We start from the raw sequence: 19,494 nt of genomic DNA, 5'->3' as shown, positions 1-19,494 counted from the left end.
AGTGGAAGTGGCTTGGTGAGATAATGAAGCACTGAGATGACGGGAATGGGCATCTGGATGCACCGGTGCTTATATACAGATACATAGTTCTTATGATGGTGGGTGTGCCCAATTTACGAAAGCGAAGGTGATGATTTTGAAAGTGACATTACAAAAATTGGGTCATGAACGGAGTTTAAGCGTTGGGTCGGCAAGCAGTCTCAATAGGCGGCTGCTGGTATTGGTGCCGCATTTAAATCAAACAATTCACAGTCGCTTGTGATGCAAATCAAAAGTTACAGATGCTAAAATGGTCACGTAGTTTATTTCGGAGTGACGGAACAATGTACTAGACATGGATACATAGCGCGTAAGCTGCCTGGTTCTGTGGCTGAGCTCGGCGAGCGGATCAAATGCCCGATCGAGCTGGGGAAATGCGCCAACAGGGATAGGCCGGCTCGCGCTTACGAGAAATGCGATTTGGCGCCGTGCCATCTGACTGGTCCATACAAACCTAAAAGTACCCTGGACCATACGGAGTACTTGGGTACCTGTAACGACTTCTACATGCAGCATTGAACATGCTTGCGTAAACCACATCCATTCAGCAGGCTGGTTCCTTCCCAACGTCAAGTGCATGGGACCTGTTCAAATTAAAACATGAGTCGCATCTCCATGACCCCTCAGCCAAGAAAGATATATTCACCCCTCCTCACAACACGTTACGTGAACAGCGCATCGCGAAATATGGACCGCTCGTCAAAGAGCCGAGATGGCAAGCCTTCCGGACGACGTGGGTGCGGCATCTGCCAGTTCTTGAAGCGCAGCACGTCCCCTCGGTATGGGAGGCGGAGAGACGTGTTCTGGGTAAAGTTGCTTGCGTGGCGAGACATGCAGGACCACGAAAGGCCCGAGAAGGACAAACACAGGGCTAATAATTGAAGACATGGTGCAAAAACGTTACGGACGCGCTGACATTCAGGGTGTGTCTATGTGCCCTTTGGACCATCATATCTTTCTCATCTCCGTCTGAAACTTGTCCGTCCATTCTGAAAACTCGTCCCGTCCATCCTCCCAGTCTTTCACAAACAACTCGCTGGCGGCGAAGGCATCGAAGAAGCACTGGTCCATGGTCTTGTCAATCTCGGATGGCTGCAGCTCGTAAAAGGCGCATGCTAGGTCCCCAAAGCTGTCGGGTAGCTTGGCGAGAACCTTGGCCATTTCGTCCAGGCGAGAGGGGACGTTGGAGTCGGGGTTTTGAGGTGGGAACGCCGGGAGCTTTTTGAGGCGGCGCTTGGTGAGGGCTTGGTAGAGGAGGGTGACGAGGCGGAGGCGCTTGAGGGACGTTTCGAGTCGGGGCCGGATGCGGTCTGGGTCGGAGGAGGGGATTGTTTGGTGCGAGTTCATGAGGGAGTCGAGCATGGCTTGGGTGGAGAGGGATTGGGAGCCGAGTTGGTCGGACAGGTTGTTTACGTCGGAGTCAGAGTCTTGGTCGGGGTCGGAGTCGGGATCGGGTTCTTCGTCACCCCATTCCTTCATCTCTTGCATGACGTCGTTGAGAATATCCCTCCACTGGTCGACTTTTTGAATAAAGAATCCCCCTACGCCCAAATTCGAAAGGTCAATGACATTGTCGCATGCCGACCAAAGGAGACCCGTGGCCGGCAAGCTGCCCTTTTCACCCTTTGCAAACCCCTCCCTCTTTCTTTCTGAAAGGACCTTGCCGTCGTTGGGGATCTTTTGTAGTAGTTGTTGGAGTTCACAGAGGACTCGCTGCGCACGCCAGGCTAGTTCTCTGCGGACAACGCCGGTGTATTGCCTCGGCGCACATGCTTCGGCAGCGGAGACTAGTCCGGGGATAGGGCCTGCGACAAGCTCCCGCACAACGGTTGACACGGCGCTCGGTGTGAATGGCTCGTTGATTATCAGGAGGGAGACCTTGGTGCCGTGGGCGCGGATGAGGGATGCGGAGTCGTGAGCGAGTGACAGGGCATTGATCTTTGGGTCTGGCTCGGGAGATGGCGAGGACGAGCTCGAGGGGGCGGAGTCGGGAGCTCTGTGTATTTCGGATAGAACGGCTTGAAGTTGAGTCAGGAGGGCGGAGGCTGTTTGGACGAGGGACTCGAGGACCTTTATGGCGTCTGTGTCTTTTGGAGGCATCTTGAATCTTGCAGGTCTTGCGGTCGAGTTTTCGGAATGCATTTTTGGTTTGATAATGATATCATACGTTTGAATGTTGGTTTGGTGACGAATAGCAGCAGCTGGTATGGCTGTGGCCGTTTCATCCGTCACCTTTGTGGCGATGATGGCGGGGTTGGAGGCTTCAACGGCTGGAGTATGTCCTCGTCGACCAGGCTTTTTTTTTTATTTGCACTTGTCTGGGTGAGTCGTTCGAAGGAGGGGCATTTTAGATCGTTGGACCCCTCACCAGAGAGGCCCAGGCTACTAGGTGGTCCAGATGTCAGGTCCATTTGCTAGTGCTACAAGGCCGAGCATTTGCCGCCTGTGGGTCTGTACGGCTTAATGGTCTGCAACACGCTTTGGGAGCCCCTGGAGCTCAACCCAGCTCAACCCGTCCGCCCTGAGCCAGACATCAATGGGTAACAACAGACTGCGACCTATGGACCCAATCGGTCACCGTGTTCAGATTCGCCTTGGCCAGGGACCGTGACTGAGCTTCCTCCACCATCCTCCGTCACCACATCCATCCTCCCATCACCGCATCACCGCTCACGATGCAGCACCCACGTTCTTTGGTGCTGCTGGGCGCCGTTTCTTCCCTCGCCGCCGTTGCTGCTGGCAGCTTGCCGCGCGGTGTTGGGCCCGAGTGTAAGTTGCTGTGCCTGCATCCAATTGACGGGAGCTGCCATCTCTACGTTGCCGCAAGCCACAACCCCCTCGACATCTCCTAGTTGACCCAATTGCTAATCGACGTCGGTGCAGTTGCCTCGCACTACCAAGGCAAGACCGAGTTCAGCTGCATCTCCGATGCATCCATCAAGCTGAGCTTCGACCGGGTCAATGACAACACCTGTGACTGCCCAGATGGTTCCGACGAACCTGGCACCGCTGCATGTGCGTACATCGACCCTCTTTCTCCCCAGCAACCGCTACCAGGCTCCGGATCGGTCTCGGCGAAAGCTCAGCCTGCGCTTCCCGGCTTTTGGTGCGAGAACAAGGGCCACATTGGCTCCTACGTGCCATTCGTCTACGTCAACGACGGCATGTGCGACTACGACCTGTGCTGCGATGGTTCCGAGGAATTCGGCCATGTTGGGGGTGTCAAGTGCGAGAACCGCTGTGTCGAAATCGGCAAGGAATACAAGCGGCTTGCGGACGAGAAGAGGCAAAAGATGCAGAGGGCGGCCAAACAGAAGAAGGCTATGCTGAGCGAGGCGCAGCAGCTTCGCCAGAAAGCTCAAGCCAAAATCGCCCAGTTGAATACGGAAATCAAGAGTCTCGAATTGAAGAAGGCCGACTTGCAGAAGAAGTACGCCGCCGCCCAACTCCAGGATAGGGGCAGAGTGGTGAAGAGCGAAGGCGCTGGAGGCAAGCTTGGTGTCCTGATTGGCGTGGCCAAACCCCGGGTCAATGAGCTGCGCAACACGCTCAGCAAGGTGTTGGAGCAGCGGAATGATCTTCGTTCTCGAGTGGAGGAGCTGGAGACGATTCTCAGAAAGTTCAAGGACGAATATAACCCCAACTTCAATGATGAGGGTGTCAAGTCTGCCGTCAAGTCTTGGGAGGACTACGCCGCCAGGGAAGCCGACACCGTTCATGAACAGGTTATCGACTCTGATGTGGAGGAGATCCTCAAAGAGGATAGCGAGAGCAGCGGCATCAACTGGGCAGAGTTTGAGGGCGGCGAGGAGGGCTCTGACACTGATATCTGTGAGTGAAACCAACTTTCTTTCTCGAAGCCTCGCGAAAAGTCCTAGACTACAGTCACTGTGGTCACTTGGCGTTGCCGACACTTGACTAACTTTTTGTAGTGTATAATTTCGAGGCCTATCTTCCAGGCTTCCTCCGTGGATTCATACACGACAAAGTGACTGCTGCGAGACTCTGGCTCATTCAGAATGGCATCCTGGCCGACAAAGGTGCCTCTGGGTCGGAATCTCAGGTAGTCAAGGCTGCTCGTGAGGCGGCCGAAGCAGCTGAGAGAGAGCTCGGAGACAAGGTTCGCGATCGCGACAATGAGACGGAGGATCTCAACAAGGACTATGGGCCTTCTGACATCTTCCGCGGCATCAAGGGCAAGTGCGTCAGCATCGATGCCGGTGAATACGAATATGAACTCTGCTATCTCGACAAGACGATGCAGAAATCTAAGAAGGGTCATGGACATACCAACATGGGCAATTTTGCTCGCATCGACCGACAGCTGGCTGACGACGAGGAGAGACTTGACGGAAAGAGTCTTGGCAAGGGCGAGCGCATGGTTCTCAAGTACGAAGACGGACAGCAGTGCTGGAACGGCCCCCGACGGAGTACAGAGGTTTGGCTTGGATGTGCAGACAAGGAGGAGCTCTGGCGAGTCAGCGAAGCCGAGAAGTGCGTGTACAAGATGGAGGTGGGCACTCCGGCTGCCTGCGATGACCCGGAGCTGGGAGGAGAGAAGAAGGACGAGCTGTAGATGCGAGGCTCAAAATCGGTTCAACCAAATGTATGATAACGAAAACTGGACACTGTAGAGAATCAGGCCGTGCCGACGCGCCTGATGAATGATGTAGAAGGCCAATATATTTCCATGACTTGTGTCGGTCGCTTGCCTAGATGGAGTTTGACATGGCCAACAGACTCACGATGATGCACGCGTGTTCTTGCAGGAGCCTGCGGTTTCTCCGCTGCGAATGATGAGCTGCATGAGATGATGAGACCCACAACGCTGGACATGTCTGGTGGATCCATCATGCGGAACACAAGCCCGCACTGTAGATGTCATCAATCTTGGGTCACGACATGTTGACATGGCTGGGCATCTGGAGGCGTCTTGAAGCATCCTGGACGCCCGGGAAGCATCCACGATTATCTTGGCAACAAGTATCCTCAAAACTTGGAAACAGAAGACGGCAGGGCAAACTCAACTCGACCCCGTCCTGCGCGCTCTCACCCAACCACGCGAATCTCGACTCATTTTCGCAAACATGAGACGGCTGTCAGCCCTGCCCAGAGGGACAAGGCGCCTCTACGGAATATGCCTGCATCTCGCCATCGGCGCCTCGATATGGGGCTACAACATCGGCACCCTCTCCTCGGTGCTCGTCCACCCCGGCTGGCGGGAGGCGCTTGGTGAGCCCACGCCGGCGCAAAGGGGCCTCATCACGGGGATATACTACCTGGGCACGTTCCTGTCGTACACGCTGCTGTCGCACCCGCTGGCCGACTACCTGGGCAGGCGGCAGGCGGCCGCGATCGGGACGGGCGCCTTGTGCCTGGGCGCGGCGTGCATGGCGGCTGCGAACGGCGGCGCGGCCGTGGGAGCCATGGCTCTTGGGAGATGGCTTTGCGGCGTGGGCGTCGGCGTCGTGAGCGCCACGGTGCCGCTGTATCAGAGGTGCGAGCATGGCGTCGTTTTTTCCCCCAGACCCCTATTTCCTGAATGGCGCCCCCCTCCCTAACGCCCGTCGGTAGTGAGGTGTCTCCCGCCAAGGAGAGAGGCAGGTTTGTCACGACCAACCACGTCGGGTTCATTGCCGGACTGGCCTCGGGTCTGTGGTATGTGCCGCCTGCTCATGACCCCGAGGTCTTGGCTGAAGCTCACCCGTCGCAGGGTCGGATACGGCATGACATTCTGGACCTCCGACGCGGGCAGGTACTGGGGATGGCGAGGCTCCATCCTCCTCCAGTGCGGCCCGGCAGCCATCTTCATCGCCGGGCTCTTTTTCCTCCCAGAAACGTCTGCCGGCCCCTTTCCCTCCCCCGGCTCTTCCTCCGTTCGCAAAGAGGCCGCGTTCTAATACGAGATCCAAAACAGACCACGGTGGCTCCTTGAAAAGGGCGACGTGGACACCGCCTCCAAGGTCCTCCACTACCTGCGCGAGGAGGCCGTGGCCGCCGAGGCCATCACGCACGAGCTGCACGCCATCAGCGCCGACGTCGAATCCCGGCACAAGGCTGGCGCGACGTTCGTCTCGCTGTCCCTCTCGCTCTTCCGCGACGCCAGCCTGTTCGCCCGCCTGTGGCGCGCGTTCCTCCTGCAGTTCATGGCGCAAATGTGCGGCGCCACAGCCATAAAGTACTACCTGCCCACGCTGCTCAAGGCCCTCGGCCTGGAGTACAGGCTGGCGCTGGTGGCGGGCGCCGCGGAAATGACCATCAAGATTGCCATGACCATTGTAGAGATGTGGGCGATTGATTGGTTTGGGAGGAGGACATGCTTGACGGGCGGGAGTTTGATCATGGGCGTTGCCATGCTGGTTAGTGTTTCTCTTCCTCTAACTTCCCACAGAGAGAGACAGAGAGAGATGAGAAAGTCGATGCTCTGTTCTGACGGAGACGAGTCTAGGTAAACGGTCTTTTGCCAATCATGTACCCCGGGAAGTAAGAGCAAGGTGGCAGACATCATCTGCATCGCATTCATATTCATATACGCTATGGGGTATAGTCTTGGCCTCGGCCCTGCCGCATGGGTATACAGCTCCGAGGTAAGAACGTCGTCGTTTTCACGGATGCTCATGTTGGATTCAAGATGGGACTAACTCCTCCCCCTCCCTTTTGGGGGAGAGATAATAGATCTTCCCAACTTCAGTACGAGCTAGGGGCCTCAATTTTGCCGCATCAGGTGGTTCCATTGGCAGCATACTCGTTTCTCAGATCTGGCCTGTTGGAAATGCTAGATTTGGCAGCGGCATATACTTCTTCTTCATGGTGGTCAACTTTATATGCGTACCGGTATGATATGTTGCCCTAAATCGTCACCCACTGTCGTGCAGTACAAATACCCAAGAATCGAAAACCTAATGAATTTGGGTGTAGGTTATTTGGCTTCTATATCCAGAAACAAAAGGTAGAGAATTAGAAGATATGGACAGTCTGTTTGGAAAATCCGAGGATAGAAACGCAACTCTTCCTCTAGACGGAGTAGCTGAAGACGCAGGCGAAGATGGAGACATGCTGATCACGACAACAACCCACGAAGAGGATGAACCACTTCTGTCATGATATGAAACAAGTACAGGTATTTAGGAACTAGCCCAAAAAAAAAAAAAAAATTGACCAAGCAGGCTGCTTCAATTAAACACCGATATTCATTAAACCGTAAACTGGTTGTCGTCATTGCTCAACGCAGCAGAACAAATCAACTTGTAATATTGACCATTAGTCAAGGTATCATTAAGGCTGGGATAGAGACCCCAACGTTGCGATAGAAGAAACCATGGTTTATAGTACAGTCCACCTCCTAAAATATACACCCAATAAACTCCGGCTATTATACTCTGTAACTGAGCCAGAACAGAGTAAAAAAGTACGAAGCAACTAAAAAGGGACGCCCTGACTCTGTATACCCTGAAAATCGGAGATGCGCTTACCAGAAGCTACACCAGCCGATGTAGTGTTGGCAGAGGTTCTCGAGTTTCGTAGCTTCAACAATCAGCTTGTTGACCTGATTGATCACATCCAACTCCTCATTATTCTTGAAGTCTCGGCCGGTGAGCTTCTGTTGCACCCGATCTAGCACTTCAACCGCTCTGGCATTTTGGCTCTCTGTCTCCTGCGCACCATTAATAGCGTTACCATCAGGGGCCGCCGAGCTGTTTGTACGTGCTCTTGCCCTAGATGTAGGTGGCCCCGAAGGTTCGCCATTAGCAGCAAGGAGCTCAGAAGGCGCAACATCTGCGTTCAAAATTGAGTGCCGGCGAGCACGGCCTGCGGTCGGGCCTGCAAGAGCTACTTCGCGCTCAGATTGGAAATTAGGTCCAGCAGGTGATGCCGTACTTGTCAAGCGCCATGTCAAGAGAGGATCGTGAATAAACTGTGCAAATGTTAGAATCATGACACAACACTCATCACGCATCGCGCAGGCAACACATACCGCTTCCAGGACAGCCAACACGCTTTCTTTGTTCTCCCTGAGCACTCGCATAACATGCTCACATGTTATACGGAAGCTACCTTCGATATTGCTGACTTCCATGGCGTATGTCAACATACGAGTCAGTCGGAATGGAACCCTCTCAGGATACTTCTCACGCTTCATCGCTACTTCGAAACAGTCTCCGAAATCGATGTGAATGATTTTGCCCGTTATACGATCAAGCATGAGGTTTGACGGATGTCGGTCACCTAAGCCAAGAATGTAACCGACCATCGACATGACGCCCAAAGAGCGAGTATAGTTGGTTCGCCGTTCGAGCCATGCTTCAGATGATTTGGACTTTAGCCACAGGACACGGTATAAGTCCTGACCAGTAGTATTGTCGAGGGCATAACCGAATACTTCTACCTTCTGCATCAAAGTGAGGTTGTCATAGTCAGGCGCCATTTGCAACATGATGCGATGCTCAATGTTGAGCAGGATCTTCCGGCTTTCACGGTACTCCCGAATGAGAACATGAAGAGTATCTGTGTTTGGGAGCCAACCAAAAAGACCCGAATTCTGTGATAGCGGGATAGCAGGATAACGGTGGATGTTCAGATGTCGTTTGGAACATTCAGAGTCGTTGGCCAACAGAGTATTACAGAGACCAAAGAGTTGCATGACTCGCTCATCCTGCCTGATATCTTCATGACCCTTGAGGAGGAAGGCATACGACACACCATCACTGCCACTGAGTATAAGCTTTCGTGGCCGTTGCTTAGAATTGATGACACTAAGTGTAGTATCAAATGACATGATTCTGACGACTGGCTGGCCGCTTCTGTATGTTCCAGGGACTGCAAGATCCAGATCCTTGGCGTTGAGGAGCTTCGGCGAGCAATATGTAAGCTCAAGGCTCGTGACCTGCGGTAGCTGCCTAGAGATCCTTCGGAACACCTGATAATAGAGGTCCCAGGCCTGGTTGAGGTCATTCACATCCTTCGAACTTTCATACTGGTGACACCATTCTTGGGCCTCCTTCAAGTCGCGTCCAAAAGCTTGCGCGAATGAAATTTCACGCAAGGTTTCAGGTCCACGCTCGAGAAGATCATGTAGGGGGCCAAGAGTTTCGAACATGCCTTCGATATTGTGGTCACCAAAGTAAAGACGAGAGGCTTCCTCCAGCCCTTCATGCCAAAGTTCGTGCCAGAGAACTGCAACACGAATAAGCTCATGGGAGACGATGTCCGCTTGAGCAACCAGATTGGCACTGTGCTGCCTCATGCTATCCATGATCTGCGCCGCGGAGCGGGACCTCCTCGAGTTTTGCCATGATTTCATTGCCACCGTCAAAGGATATACGAGAGCCTGGGGATGGGCTCTGCCAACATCGGCCAGTAGGTTATGCACAGCCTGCTGCACCCGTTTGTTAGGCTGGTTAATTCGAGCAATGAGCTGTGGAATGACTTCCAGCCAGGTGTCCACAGAGACATTGCTAATGCCTTCCATGACAGCTGCATTAACATCTGCGCTGCCGCCGTGTGAGAACCACAGAGTAAGCAGGCGGAGCGTGTCTTGGAGAGAGCTTCCGACTGAGAGGGCGATGGACTTGAAGAATCCCTGAATGGCAGGAACCACGTGCTCAATAAGCAGCGTTTGGTCTGCTCTAGACAGCTGGCTCTCAGTCCTGGCAGACAAAGTCTGGACAATCTCAAAGTTTGCCAATGCCCAGGCATGCCAAGCTTTGTACCATCGCGGGTTGTATTTGGTTGCTTGAGAATACGAATTCAGGATTTCCTGCACCTTGCTATGCTGCCAATCGTTCTTATTCAGAGCAATAAGCCACTCTCCTTGACGCAGATAGCATTTCGCCAGTAAAACGGTCTGGTCATACAAGGCCCGTTGAGTCTGGGGGCTCATCAGGGACGGATCTATCTGCCCCTGAATTCCGTAGTCTGTCGGAAGATTGCCATCGGTGCTGCCGGCTTGGGCAGCAAGGTGAGCCTTGGCCACATCCAGCCGATGTGCGGTATCGTTTGTAAATCTCTGCAGGCAATACAGCGTCCTCTCTGAAATGCCCTGTCGCCTCCCCGCGGGCTGTTGGCCAAGTTCCCACTCATACTTGAGCATGGCATACGTAACTTGAGCTGGGATGTTCCGCGGCGGCGTAGACCCCGACCTCTCGCTCCTATTATCCGGCCAGTACGGAATCATTGTCTCCAACGGAGCATCACTGCCGATGAGCTGCTTCAAGGACTTCTCGGCCAGCCCCATGCGGCCAGATTTACGGCAAAGATTGGCAAACTTGATCCACATACGCATGTTCTCCGCCGGTGAGATGACCAAGGCTCTAAGGCGTAGCATTCTGTGCCAAACCTCAACGTTACGCTGACATCCCTGTAATCTGGTCTCCCAAGTTTTGCGCATTGTTGCCTGTTTCTTCTCGTCACACTGCTTGTAAACAATAAGTTCTTCTAATTCCGCGAGCATTTGAACTCGGACGACAACCTGATATGCTCTGTTGTAAGACTCGCTAACAAGAGCACTCAACTCGGTATCCAGACCCTCACGAGCCTGCTCGATGCACGCGACAGCCTCACGAAACTGATTTCTGTGGAGCGCAAGTATGGCACCAAAGAAGGATCTATCTGGCGAGTGCCGTTTAAGAGACGACAGATAGTTATCCATGTGGTCCCATTTGTTTTGCCCCCATGCAGCAGCGGTGGCGAGCGGCGCAATCATCCGTTGCACCTCAGGAGCAGAATTGACCCAAGTGCTGCCGGTGAGGTTGGCAAGCGCATCCCATTCTCCAAGGGCGTGCAGACATCTCATTTTACCCATGACGATTTCAATTGGGGTGGGCTGGTCAGCAGGGATCTCTCGTTCACGCTTGTTGTAAAAAGCTAGAGCCTCTTCCCACCTCTCAAGCTTCTCAAACCAGGTCTCACGAAGCTGTATGCCTTCCTTATAAAGCTGAGCCTTTCGTAAAATACCGATGGCGGCATCAGACTGCTGAAGCTGGTTGTTAATGACAATGAGTGCCTCGACAGCGCCGCTACTCTGATCTTGCAGGAATTCCAGCTCCTTGTAATGAAGTGCCTTTGCATACGCATGACATCTGGCAGCTTCTCGTCCGAGTACTCTGATATCAATTGGGAGAGCCTTGTCGTCGTGTTCCATAAACTCAGCAAGGTTCAAAAGCAGTCCCAACAGATCGGGTGGGACGTTCTCCGACTTGATAGCGCTCTCAATGTTCTGTATCAGCTCATCTTGAAACTGTTCATACAGCTCACTCCAGCAAGATACAAACGCCGAGTTGAAGAGCTCACGGGCCAGCGGCAGATAAACACTTGCCAAGCTTGCGCATGCACGAAGTGCATGGTTTGGCGACTCTGTCAGTAAGGTCGTGCTGAACCGCCGGAGCCACTCTTGCCAATCCTCCTTGGTGGATTTGCCTCTTGTGTCCCATGCCGCCTTTAAATGAATTGCGTTCATCTCCAATTTCTTAGTTCCCAGATCCGCGAACTGTGTTTCATCTGCAATATCAGCAAATCGTGACTCGGATGTCAAATCCTGTGGCAAAACTTCACCCTTTTGAAGCTTGCTCACAAGAAGATCGTAATTTTGATGCTGTATCTGATGCTGAGTAATGACTTTATTGACCGTGCGCATGAAATGCACATAGTCCTTTCCAAGTTGCTGTATCAAAGCACAAAGCGTATCAAGGGCCGTCACCCGCAGAGCAGGGTCGCCGCTATCAAGCACTCGAGTGAGTGGATGAATTATCTTCGCTGCATAGTCATTCAGATTGACTTGCCGTGATATCTTGCCAATAGTATCAATGGCGTGCTTTCGTATGAACACAGGTTGCCCTTGCTTTTCAAAAGTGCGAACAATAACAGGAATTATCAAGTGCATATACTCTTCAGCGCTGGCACCGAAAACAAGGAAGGCATGCAAGACTCGCTCAGAGGGCACTCTCTTGGCAGATGAATCCTTGTCAAGCACTCCGAGCATGTTGGGCAGAATACCAGCTAAGTAAACTTTGAATTCTCCTTCCAACGACCGCGAAATTGCTTCTACGAGGGACAGGATTGTCGTTTGTAATGATGGTGATTTATCCCAGTAATCTTGAAGTATCTGTATGATGTCCGGGAGATAGTTCCTAATATGCTGGCGAACGATGCTGACTAGCGTCGCTAATTGATTGAAATAAGATTCTAGTCGGGTCGAGGCTGAAGATCGAATCACTTGCAAAAATGCTGGGATGATCCTATCGAGAAACGAAACGCACTCCAAGCCCAAAGTGCGAAAGATATTCATTATTGCCTCAATAACAGCCGCGTGGTGCTGGGCCAAAGAGGTATCTTTAAGAATTTGCAGCAGTGCGTTGATGACAACGGTGGGGAAATACTCTTTATTAGAGGGTGTTAACCCGGTCATCATCAACGAAATATCAGTCATCTGGTTCGAGTCGACTCGTCGCTGGATTTCAGGCGTGTGCTCTTCCACCTGCTGATGTTTGTACGGATCCAGAGCACCCAGAATACCCATGAGCTTAATAGTTTGTTGCCGCAGAGGGCCTCTCTGGTCCTCTGTACGTATGATGCCTTGCAGAATTTCTAAGAGCTGGGGATAATCCAGGTACGGCTCAATGACGTAGCCAGAGTTACTAGCCAGCTGGCCCAGAGCGTTGAGAGCAGCCTCCCGCTTAATATTTGAACTCTGGTCTTGCAGCGCATCAATAATCAATGGCATCAAGCGATCTTTATACGGTAGCATATCTTCGCCGCCGACTGTCGCGAGGTCTCCCAGTGCCTTGAGGATAGTAGCCGCAACTGACGGACTAGAGTCCTTAGCTTTCGGCAGAAGTACTGATATCATAGGCTCAACATAAGGTTTAATGAGTGACTGAGCATTCTGTACCAGAAGACTCAGCAGCTTGGCGCTTTCTTCCTTGTTTCGTGCCACATCCGAGAACTCGAGCTCCGTAAGCATTTGAATTAGAGTCTTGCGCAATGAGGGAATGACGTATGCAGGATTAAATCGCGCCAACCGACCGATAATCGAGATAGCAACTTCGCGAATGGCAAACACTTCATCATTCAGGGCAAAGAACAAAATCCTGATGTTCTCAGCCTTTGCAAGATGACGATCAAAACGCTCATCTAGGGCAGCCAGGACTGTTCGTCTGATATGAGAGTCGGGATCCGAAATGCCCACAGTCAGTAGTTTCTCAATTACGTCGCCAACAACCTGCAGGGCATGATAACTAGTTTGGTTGACAATCGGATCCCGCACATACAACTGACAGCACGTCAAAGCAGCAGCTTCTCGAATTTCAGGGTCTTCGTCTTCCACATATTTTATGGCGACATCGCGAACGAACTCGTTCAAAATGTGTCCGGAGAAATCAAAGCTGCCCAGCGTATTAAGCGCCAACTTGACTTCTGACCGTCGATTCTCGTATGCCTGGGGGTCCTTGACGTCCTTAGTGATGGCAGGAACCGAGCTAAGAGTGTTGGGCTGAGGTGCACCAAGTGGCTTAAAAGGTTCGCCACAAAGGACAACGCTCAGCATATCCAGAAGCCTTTCCTGGATGGTAGGCTTAACCGGGGGGATATAGAACGCCATGTCCACTAGTGCTTGGGTGAGCTTTGGGGTCAAATCGCAAGCGAAAATGGGATCCAAAAGTGCCTCCATGTATTTACTCAATGTTTGCCCAACAGCAACCGCCAATCGGCTGATGCAGTCAAAGACAGGATCGACAGAGCCTCTCTTGCGCGACTGAACACTAAGACCTTCTCTGACGTAAATGAGGACGCCATCAAGATAAGGGGCAATGGCACTCTTGACAGAGTTGGCAATATTTCCAATAGCCAAGAATGCATCATTCCGTTCCTTGTCTCTTTTGAGCATTCCGGATAAATAGACCATAAATTTGTGCAGCCACGAGTGCGCAAAATCGGCCGGCGAGTAGCTGGCCAGATCAGGAATGAGCGACACAACTGTTCTTCGGGTGGTTGGGTCTCTGTGGTCTTTGTGTTTGAATACAATTTCACAAGCTTCCTGGTAATGCTCCTGCATGTACATGCCTCCTTGCTCAAGCAGCTCTTTCAGAACTAGTAGGGAGGCATGGATGGACTCGACAGTGTTGACCTTAAGACCCTGCCTAGCCTCGTTGTAAATCTTGCTCATCCAAATCTGTTTCATCTCTTGGTCTCGTTCGCGGATGATGCGGAAACAGGCACCGACTGTGTCTGCCGAAGTCTCTCGGATGAGCTGTCGAGGATCTCTTAATCCGACCCAAATCCAGTCAAATATCGTTGGAATATATTGGTACATCAACGTTGGTGCATTCCTCGCCAACTCTCTGAGAACGAGGACAGCACTATACCGACGCTCTTCGACTCGGTCGTTTTGGAGCCACTCCAACGCGGTATTTACTTCAGAATCGACTAATTCGGAGATGAGAGAGCCTCCAGGTCGGCATAATTTTCCAAGCGCAATGGCTGCCGGTTTCATTGGGTTTATATCTTTGCCGCGTAGAATTGTCTTGATGTTCTGCGTGAATCGAGTATACTTGGCCGCAACATCAACGCCGTCGAATTCGACAAGGGCGTCTAGTGCGTAGATGCCGCCCAGACGCTCCGCAGAGTCGCTGCCATGGGTAATAAGTTGAGTAATTTTATTATTGACAGCATTGTAGAAGGCAAGAAACTGCTCTTGGCTCAGGTCTATGCTTGCATTGTCAGTCGAATTCGGCCCAATCGTGGCAAGGTGGGATGTTTGAATTTACCTCGATGGCAAACGACCACAAGGTCACGGAGCTGAATAGCAGCTCGCTTGCGCACATCGTCTCCAACACTATCCATCTGTAAGCGAAAGAAGCCATGCCGAAGACTAGAAGCATCCTACCGAGACCGTAGGCCCCTAGTGATGTGCTCAAGCCGCTCAAGAGCGACTTGCTGTTGTTGCGCCATCGTCCCCTATGGCGCCGGAGCTCGGAAATCAGGCCAACATGAACAAGAGTATCAACTAATAAAATTGATCAAATGACTAAATCGTCGCAGTGCCTCGATTCTATGTATTACAAGGAATAAGCGGATCGATCGCGCAGCCGTCGTGTGATGAAGGAGTGTGAGTGGATAAACACTCGCGGCCGGTGCTAACGGTCGTTCGGATGTGTCAATTTCCCTACGGCTCGTAATTATGTCTATATTACGGAAGGGAAGGTCGGTAAAGCTTTTCAGAAGGACAGAAAAGGAGTTGCGAAGGAATCCGCAATGGTAAGAGGCCTTGACCGGAGGAGTCAAGATCGACAAGAGGCGTTGCCTGGCCGAATGTGAGGGTGTTGGCGGTGCCTCCCGCGACGAGCGACCATCACCTCCTGTGGGTCCTTGTCACATGGGCGCCGTGCATCGCACTGTATGGATACAGAATGAAGTTGACGGTACTTTCAGACGTCACTGTTTTTTTGAGAAGTTCAAGTACTTGGGACTAGCTTACATAATACGCACCGTACTCTAGTATTGGCCCAAAACCATTATCGATAAACAACCACTTCCATCAGTGCAACCAACTCTAATCTTCACTCTACCACCATATTCGTTTCAACCACATACACAAGCCACAAATTGCATATCGACTCAGACTGCCGCGAGATCATCTCCGTATTCCAGCGACGCACGATACTCTATTGACACTACTTTATCACTGTCTTTCACTTTATCACCATGGGCAACGACGGTGGCTCCATTCCAAAGCGGCGAGAACTCGTCAAGAATGCCGCTCGCGCGCCTACGGTGTCTGAACTCAAAGCTACTGCTTTAGAATCGCTTACCCATGCGTGGACTCATTGCGCTCTCAGTGGCGCTATTCTGGAGATGGAAACTGCTGTATCAGACTGGAAAGGGCGGCTGTTCAATTATGAAGCCATTCTTAGTGGGTTAATGCCATCGGACGAGCCAGTCGAAACAACTCCCGCCACATTTGGCATCAAATCACTCAGAGACGTTGTGCGGCTGAAGTTCTCAAAGGCGGACGGTAAATGGGCATGTCCCATCTCAATGAAGGAGATGGGACCATCCACTAAGGCCGTGTACCTGGTCCCTTGTGGCCACGCTTTTGCTGAAGTTGCCATTACAGAAATTCAAGAGAGCTCGTGTCCTGAGTGTGGTGAGAACTTCGAGAAGGACAACGCAATCACAATATTGCCGACGACCGAAAAAGATGTCCGGCGGCTGGAGAAGAGGCTAGACGATCTACGGGAGAAGGGCTTGACGCACAGCCTAAAGAAGGATAAATCAGAGAAAAAGAGCAAAAAGAAACGGAAGGGTGACGAAGGCACCGAGAATGACGGCAAGGCCATGAAGGCAGATGCATTACAACCAAAGAAGGATGCTGACTCGAGAATAAGCGGCATCAATAATCCTATGGCAGCATCCCTTACTGTCAAAGTTCTGGCAGAACAAGATGAAAGGAACAAACGGCGGAAGCTGGCGGCCGAGGTTATGGCTAGGAATGGCGAAGTAGTAAAGAGTTGATGGAACTATGAAAGTATGGTACATGTGATAGACGAAGAATGATACCCCACGAATGAAAATTGAAACAGAACCTTGGTAGGTCTGTGACAAAATTGAGAACGAGGTGCCCTTTTTGTGACGTCTCTGTTTGCATGGTTGATTTACAGAATGAAGAATGTCAATACATATCCGTTTCGCCACATTTTTGAAGTACATCGAACATGCCGACGCTGAATTCAGAATTACGCTGTCACACACTCTTTCCTTCTATCTCAATTCTATTGGTCGTCACCCAAGTCTCGGAACATGGCTTTTGAAACGCCTCCGGGTTGTCTTGGTAAAACCAACATGTCCTTTGCTCCCTTCCCATCAGGCATATCGAAAGGCGAAGAGAGACTCGAATGCCGTGGTAGGTTGGAGGTCATCTGGACCACACAGACTTCACTGGTGAATTTCTCCTGGATATCTTTGCTGTATTGACCGATCAAGTGAGGTTTTCTCCATCTCCTACGAAGGCACCATCTAGCGCAACCGCCGCAGTTTCAAAGCCGCACAAAGTACAAGAGCCGGTAGCTTGGACAGAGGTGCATGCAAGTCGTTGTCGTTCCACCATCACAAAGAATCGCAATAAGATGTCTGTGTAAGCACAAACTCCTGTAGGGGAGATGTTATCGGGCTTTAGCCTTGACCTGCCGTTGCATAAAGATCTCCCTTCCATCTTTATAAACCTGGCTGCTATTATACTTGCTTTCTTCGCATATCATAGATTTCTTTCCTGTTTTTCAGCTCACAATTGAGCAATAATCGAAGAGCAGCACATCTAAAAGAAGGAGTGCAGCTTTTAGTGGCTTCCAGTACAGTGCCGCAATGGGTTCTGTCTCGAAGCTGAAACCCGAAGTCTTCTTCGAGAGATTGGTCTGCTTCACCATTTCTGAAGAGAGTGATATTACAGAACCAAAGGCAGAGATGTGGTTAAAATAGGCTAGTTCAAACAGTTGCAAGACGGTAGAATATGTGCCCCCCTCAAGACTGGAGAGCAATTTTCGTACTTGGTATTATGAAGTTGTGAAAGTTAATGGCGATCAAGCATAAACTCGATGCACGTGAAGAAGATACAAACCAAGGAGGGGATAACCATTGACCCATTCTTGGAAGTCCAACTTTCTCATCTCGTTTATGGCTTTTCTATACCCTCCAAATGCAAAGCTCGCTCTTTTCTGCGATCCGCGCCATTACTGACTAATTCGTATTTGAGTAAGGAGACAGGAGAAGAACGACGAGTCGTTCGGCTAAACTGAACCGTTTCGCCCTGGAATTTGACAGCGTGGATGCCTCCTAGAATGAAAATCAGCTGGCTATTGTAATAAGCAAAGACACGTGGTCCATCATCACCCTCAACATCTACCGCAGGAGATGATTACCGAGTGAGAGCTTCAGAGGAAGGGAACACAGCTTGGTACCCATCACATTCGGATCCCGACTCCAGACAGCCCAGGCCAGCAGATTTTGCCTCGTCGCACTTTGTTTCTCCTACTCAACAGTGACAAAACGGTTGGTTCACATTCGGCTTCGCGCTCACTGGTTTCGAGCGCCGACGCGAGTGCAGACGATACATCAGGTGCGGACCTCGGGAGACTCGTTTCGGCCTAAGAGCTCTGGCCGTGCTAGACATTTGAGCATGTCGTTGTGTTGGCGGCGACAATATAGGCCCTTCACGTGAACCAGCTCGACCAGTATTGCCGGGAATCAGGTCGAGGAGTCCTAGTCACGTCTCTCAAGCCGACAGTCGAACTGTGAGTATGGCTAGCACTTCTAAATCACGCAAGATCCGGCAGCCAATGTGAGTGGATGGTAACAATTGCCAGCGCAGCGTAAGCCGAGCATCCGATTTAGAAGCGGCCAATCTGCGCTGACATGGCCACTGGTGCATCTCCCACGCAGTAGTCATGTTCCGTCATCGAGCGAGGGGGTTCGCAAAACGTTTTCTCCTTTGATAAATCAGCTTTGGTCAGCCCGCATCCGACTTTAAAGACTTGCTGATGGGCAGACTCGCCAGGGAAATTGCAGGCCCGAGTTTTGACGCTCCAAATTTACGACTTCAATGCACGAGGATGTGAAGAAACGCCATCCCGTTTCAAAGGCCCATATTCAGTGGGGCATAAAAGCAAGGCAGGGCTCCATGCGACACATGTAGCCCATGTGACTGGACGGAATCGGACGAAACCTCAGCTAGTGGTTTGAAGGAACAGCTATTATTAACAACAATCAGCTTCAAGCGAGAGTGGGCCAGCTAAGATCTGCGATGTTGAGGTCAGAGTTCTGTTTACTCTGTTCTGGCATAACTCGAGAAGCTGTGGGGACTTGATGGGCTTGCTTGAAGGCGTTCATATAACAAAGGATGATCAATTCATGCAAGGTAGTAACTTAGAACTTTGCCAAAAAAAAAGTAAGAATTGCTTCAATACATACAAACTCTGGGTACCGGAACACTGGGGATTTCCGAGATCGATGCCATGCAAATGATTTGACCAGCTGCGATTGCGCGGTACCGTCAAGGTGTTTTGGGCGTAGTCCGGATATGGTCTCAAGTGCTTTTCTTGATTTTGGGTAGCAGGGTACGTTTTCGACAACAGAGGGTGAAATGATGGCATCGCGAATATATCGTCGTTGAAATTTCCTGTACCAGACGTCACATGACAACTCTTGTGCAAACTCGGCACTTGAATCGGATAATTGCTTGGCCCAACAGGCAAGTAAAGTGTTTGTCAACTTTTTCAATCTTCTCCAGACCTTGCTTCAAACTCTTTGCGAATTGGCAACTTTCCAACCCATGTCAGCTATTACACGGCATGGATCCAGACCCAGACCCCTGCATTGATTGACCTTGTCTCGCGTTGCTTCCTTGGTGCTTGGGTTCCTGGTGTTTGCCAGTCGCCACGTCTCGACGCATTCGGCTACCGGCTCTTTTGG

At 51.4% G+C, this 19,494-nt stretch overlaps 5 protein-coding genes across 6 annotated transcripts; 3 read left to right on the top strand and 2 right to left on the bottom strand.

The window, feature by feature from the left end:
* Positions 1–987: 987 nt before the first annotated feature.
* Positions 988–2,139, bottom strand: J3458_000879 (uncharacterized protein; the record flags this gene model as incomplete). The annotated part of the gene is made up of 1 exon (XM_007809703.1): positions 988–2,139. The coding sequence occupies one exon, from the start codon at positions 2,137–2,139 to the stop codon at positions 988–990; it is 1,152 nt and encodes a 383-aa protein (XP_007807894.1).
* Positions 2,140–2,714: 575 nt separating this feature from the next.
* J3458_000878 (uncharacterized protein) lies at positions 2,715–4,615 on the top strand (the record flags this gene model as incomplete). Its single annotated transcript, XM_007809702.2, has 3 exons — positions 2,715–2,808; positions 2,923–3,870; positions 3,972–4,615. 3 exons carry the CDS (start codon positions 2,715–2,717, stop codon positions 4,613–4,615), a joined length of 1,686 nt encoding a protein of 561 aa, XP_007807893.1.
* Positions 4,616–4,943: 328 nt separating this feature from the next.
* J3458_000877 (uncharacterized protein) lies at positions 4,944–6,680 on the top strand (the record flags this gene model as incomplete). Its single annotated transcript, XM_066116392.1, has 6 exons — positions 4,944–5,536; positions 5,614–5,697; positions 5,753–5,878; positions 5,957–6,398; positions 6,488–6,522; positions 6,587–6,680. Exons 1-6 carry the CDS (start codon positions 5,127–5,129, stop codon positions 6,678–6,680), a joined length of 1,191 nt encoding a protein of 396 aa, XP_065978274.1. The 5' UTR covers positions 4,944–5,126.
* Positions 6,681–7,507: 827 nt separating this feature from the next.
* Positions 7,508–15,332, bottom strand: TOR1 (phosphatidylinositol kinase- protein kinase tor1; the record flags this gene model as incomplete). Of its 2 annotated transcripts, XM_066116390.1 has the most annotated exons (4): positions 14,918–15,332; positions 14,799–14,866; positions 8,015–14,736; positions 7,508–7,954 (listed from the first exon to the last, which is right to left on the bottom strand). In XM_066116390.1, exons 1-4 carry the CDS (start codon positions 14,980–14,982, stop codon positions 7,508–7,510), a joined length of 7,302 nt encoding a protein of 2,433 aa, XP_065978272.1. In that variant the 5' UTR covers positions 14,983–15,332. The 2 variants fall into 2 exon arrangements, with proteins under 2 accessions (XP_065978272.1, XP_065978273.1); XM_066116391.1 differs by having other exon boundaries at positions 14,799–15,332.
* A 255-nt stretch (positions 15,333–15,587) lies between these two features.
* rtf2 (Replication termination factor 2) lies at positions 15,588–16,645 on the top strand. Its single transcript, XM_007809699.2, has one exon. It carries the CDS (start codon positions 15,736–15,738, stop codon positions 16,543–16,545), a length of 810 nt encoding a protein of 269 aa, XP_007807890.1. The 5' UTR covers positions 15,588–15,735; the 3' UTR covers positions 16,546–16,645.
* The last annotated feature ends 2,849 nt before the right edge of the window (positions 16,646–19,494 follow it).

This window comes from Metarhizium acridum (genome assembly GCF_019434415.1).
Source record: "Metarhizium acridum strain ARSEF 324 chromosome Unknown scaffold_1, whole genome shotgun sequence".
Lineage (NCBI taxonomy): Eukaryota > Fungi > Ascomycota > Sordariomycetes > Hypocreales > Clavicipitaceae > Metarhizium > Metarhizium acridum.
This window is presented reverse-complemented; position numbering and strand designations above follow the sequence as displayed.

Bases quoted from the DNA above. Each gene is read 5' to 3' on its own strand.
- rtf2 (XM_007809699.2), top strand. From the start codon at position 15,736: ATGGGCAACGACGGTGGCTCCATTCCAAAGCGGCGAGAACTCGTCAAG.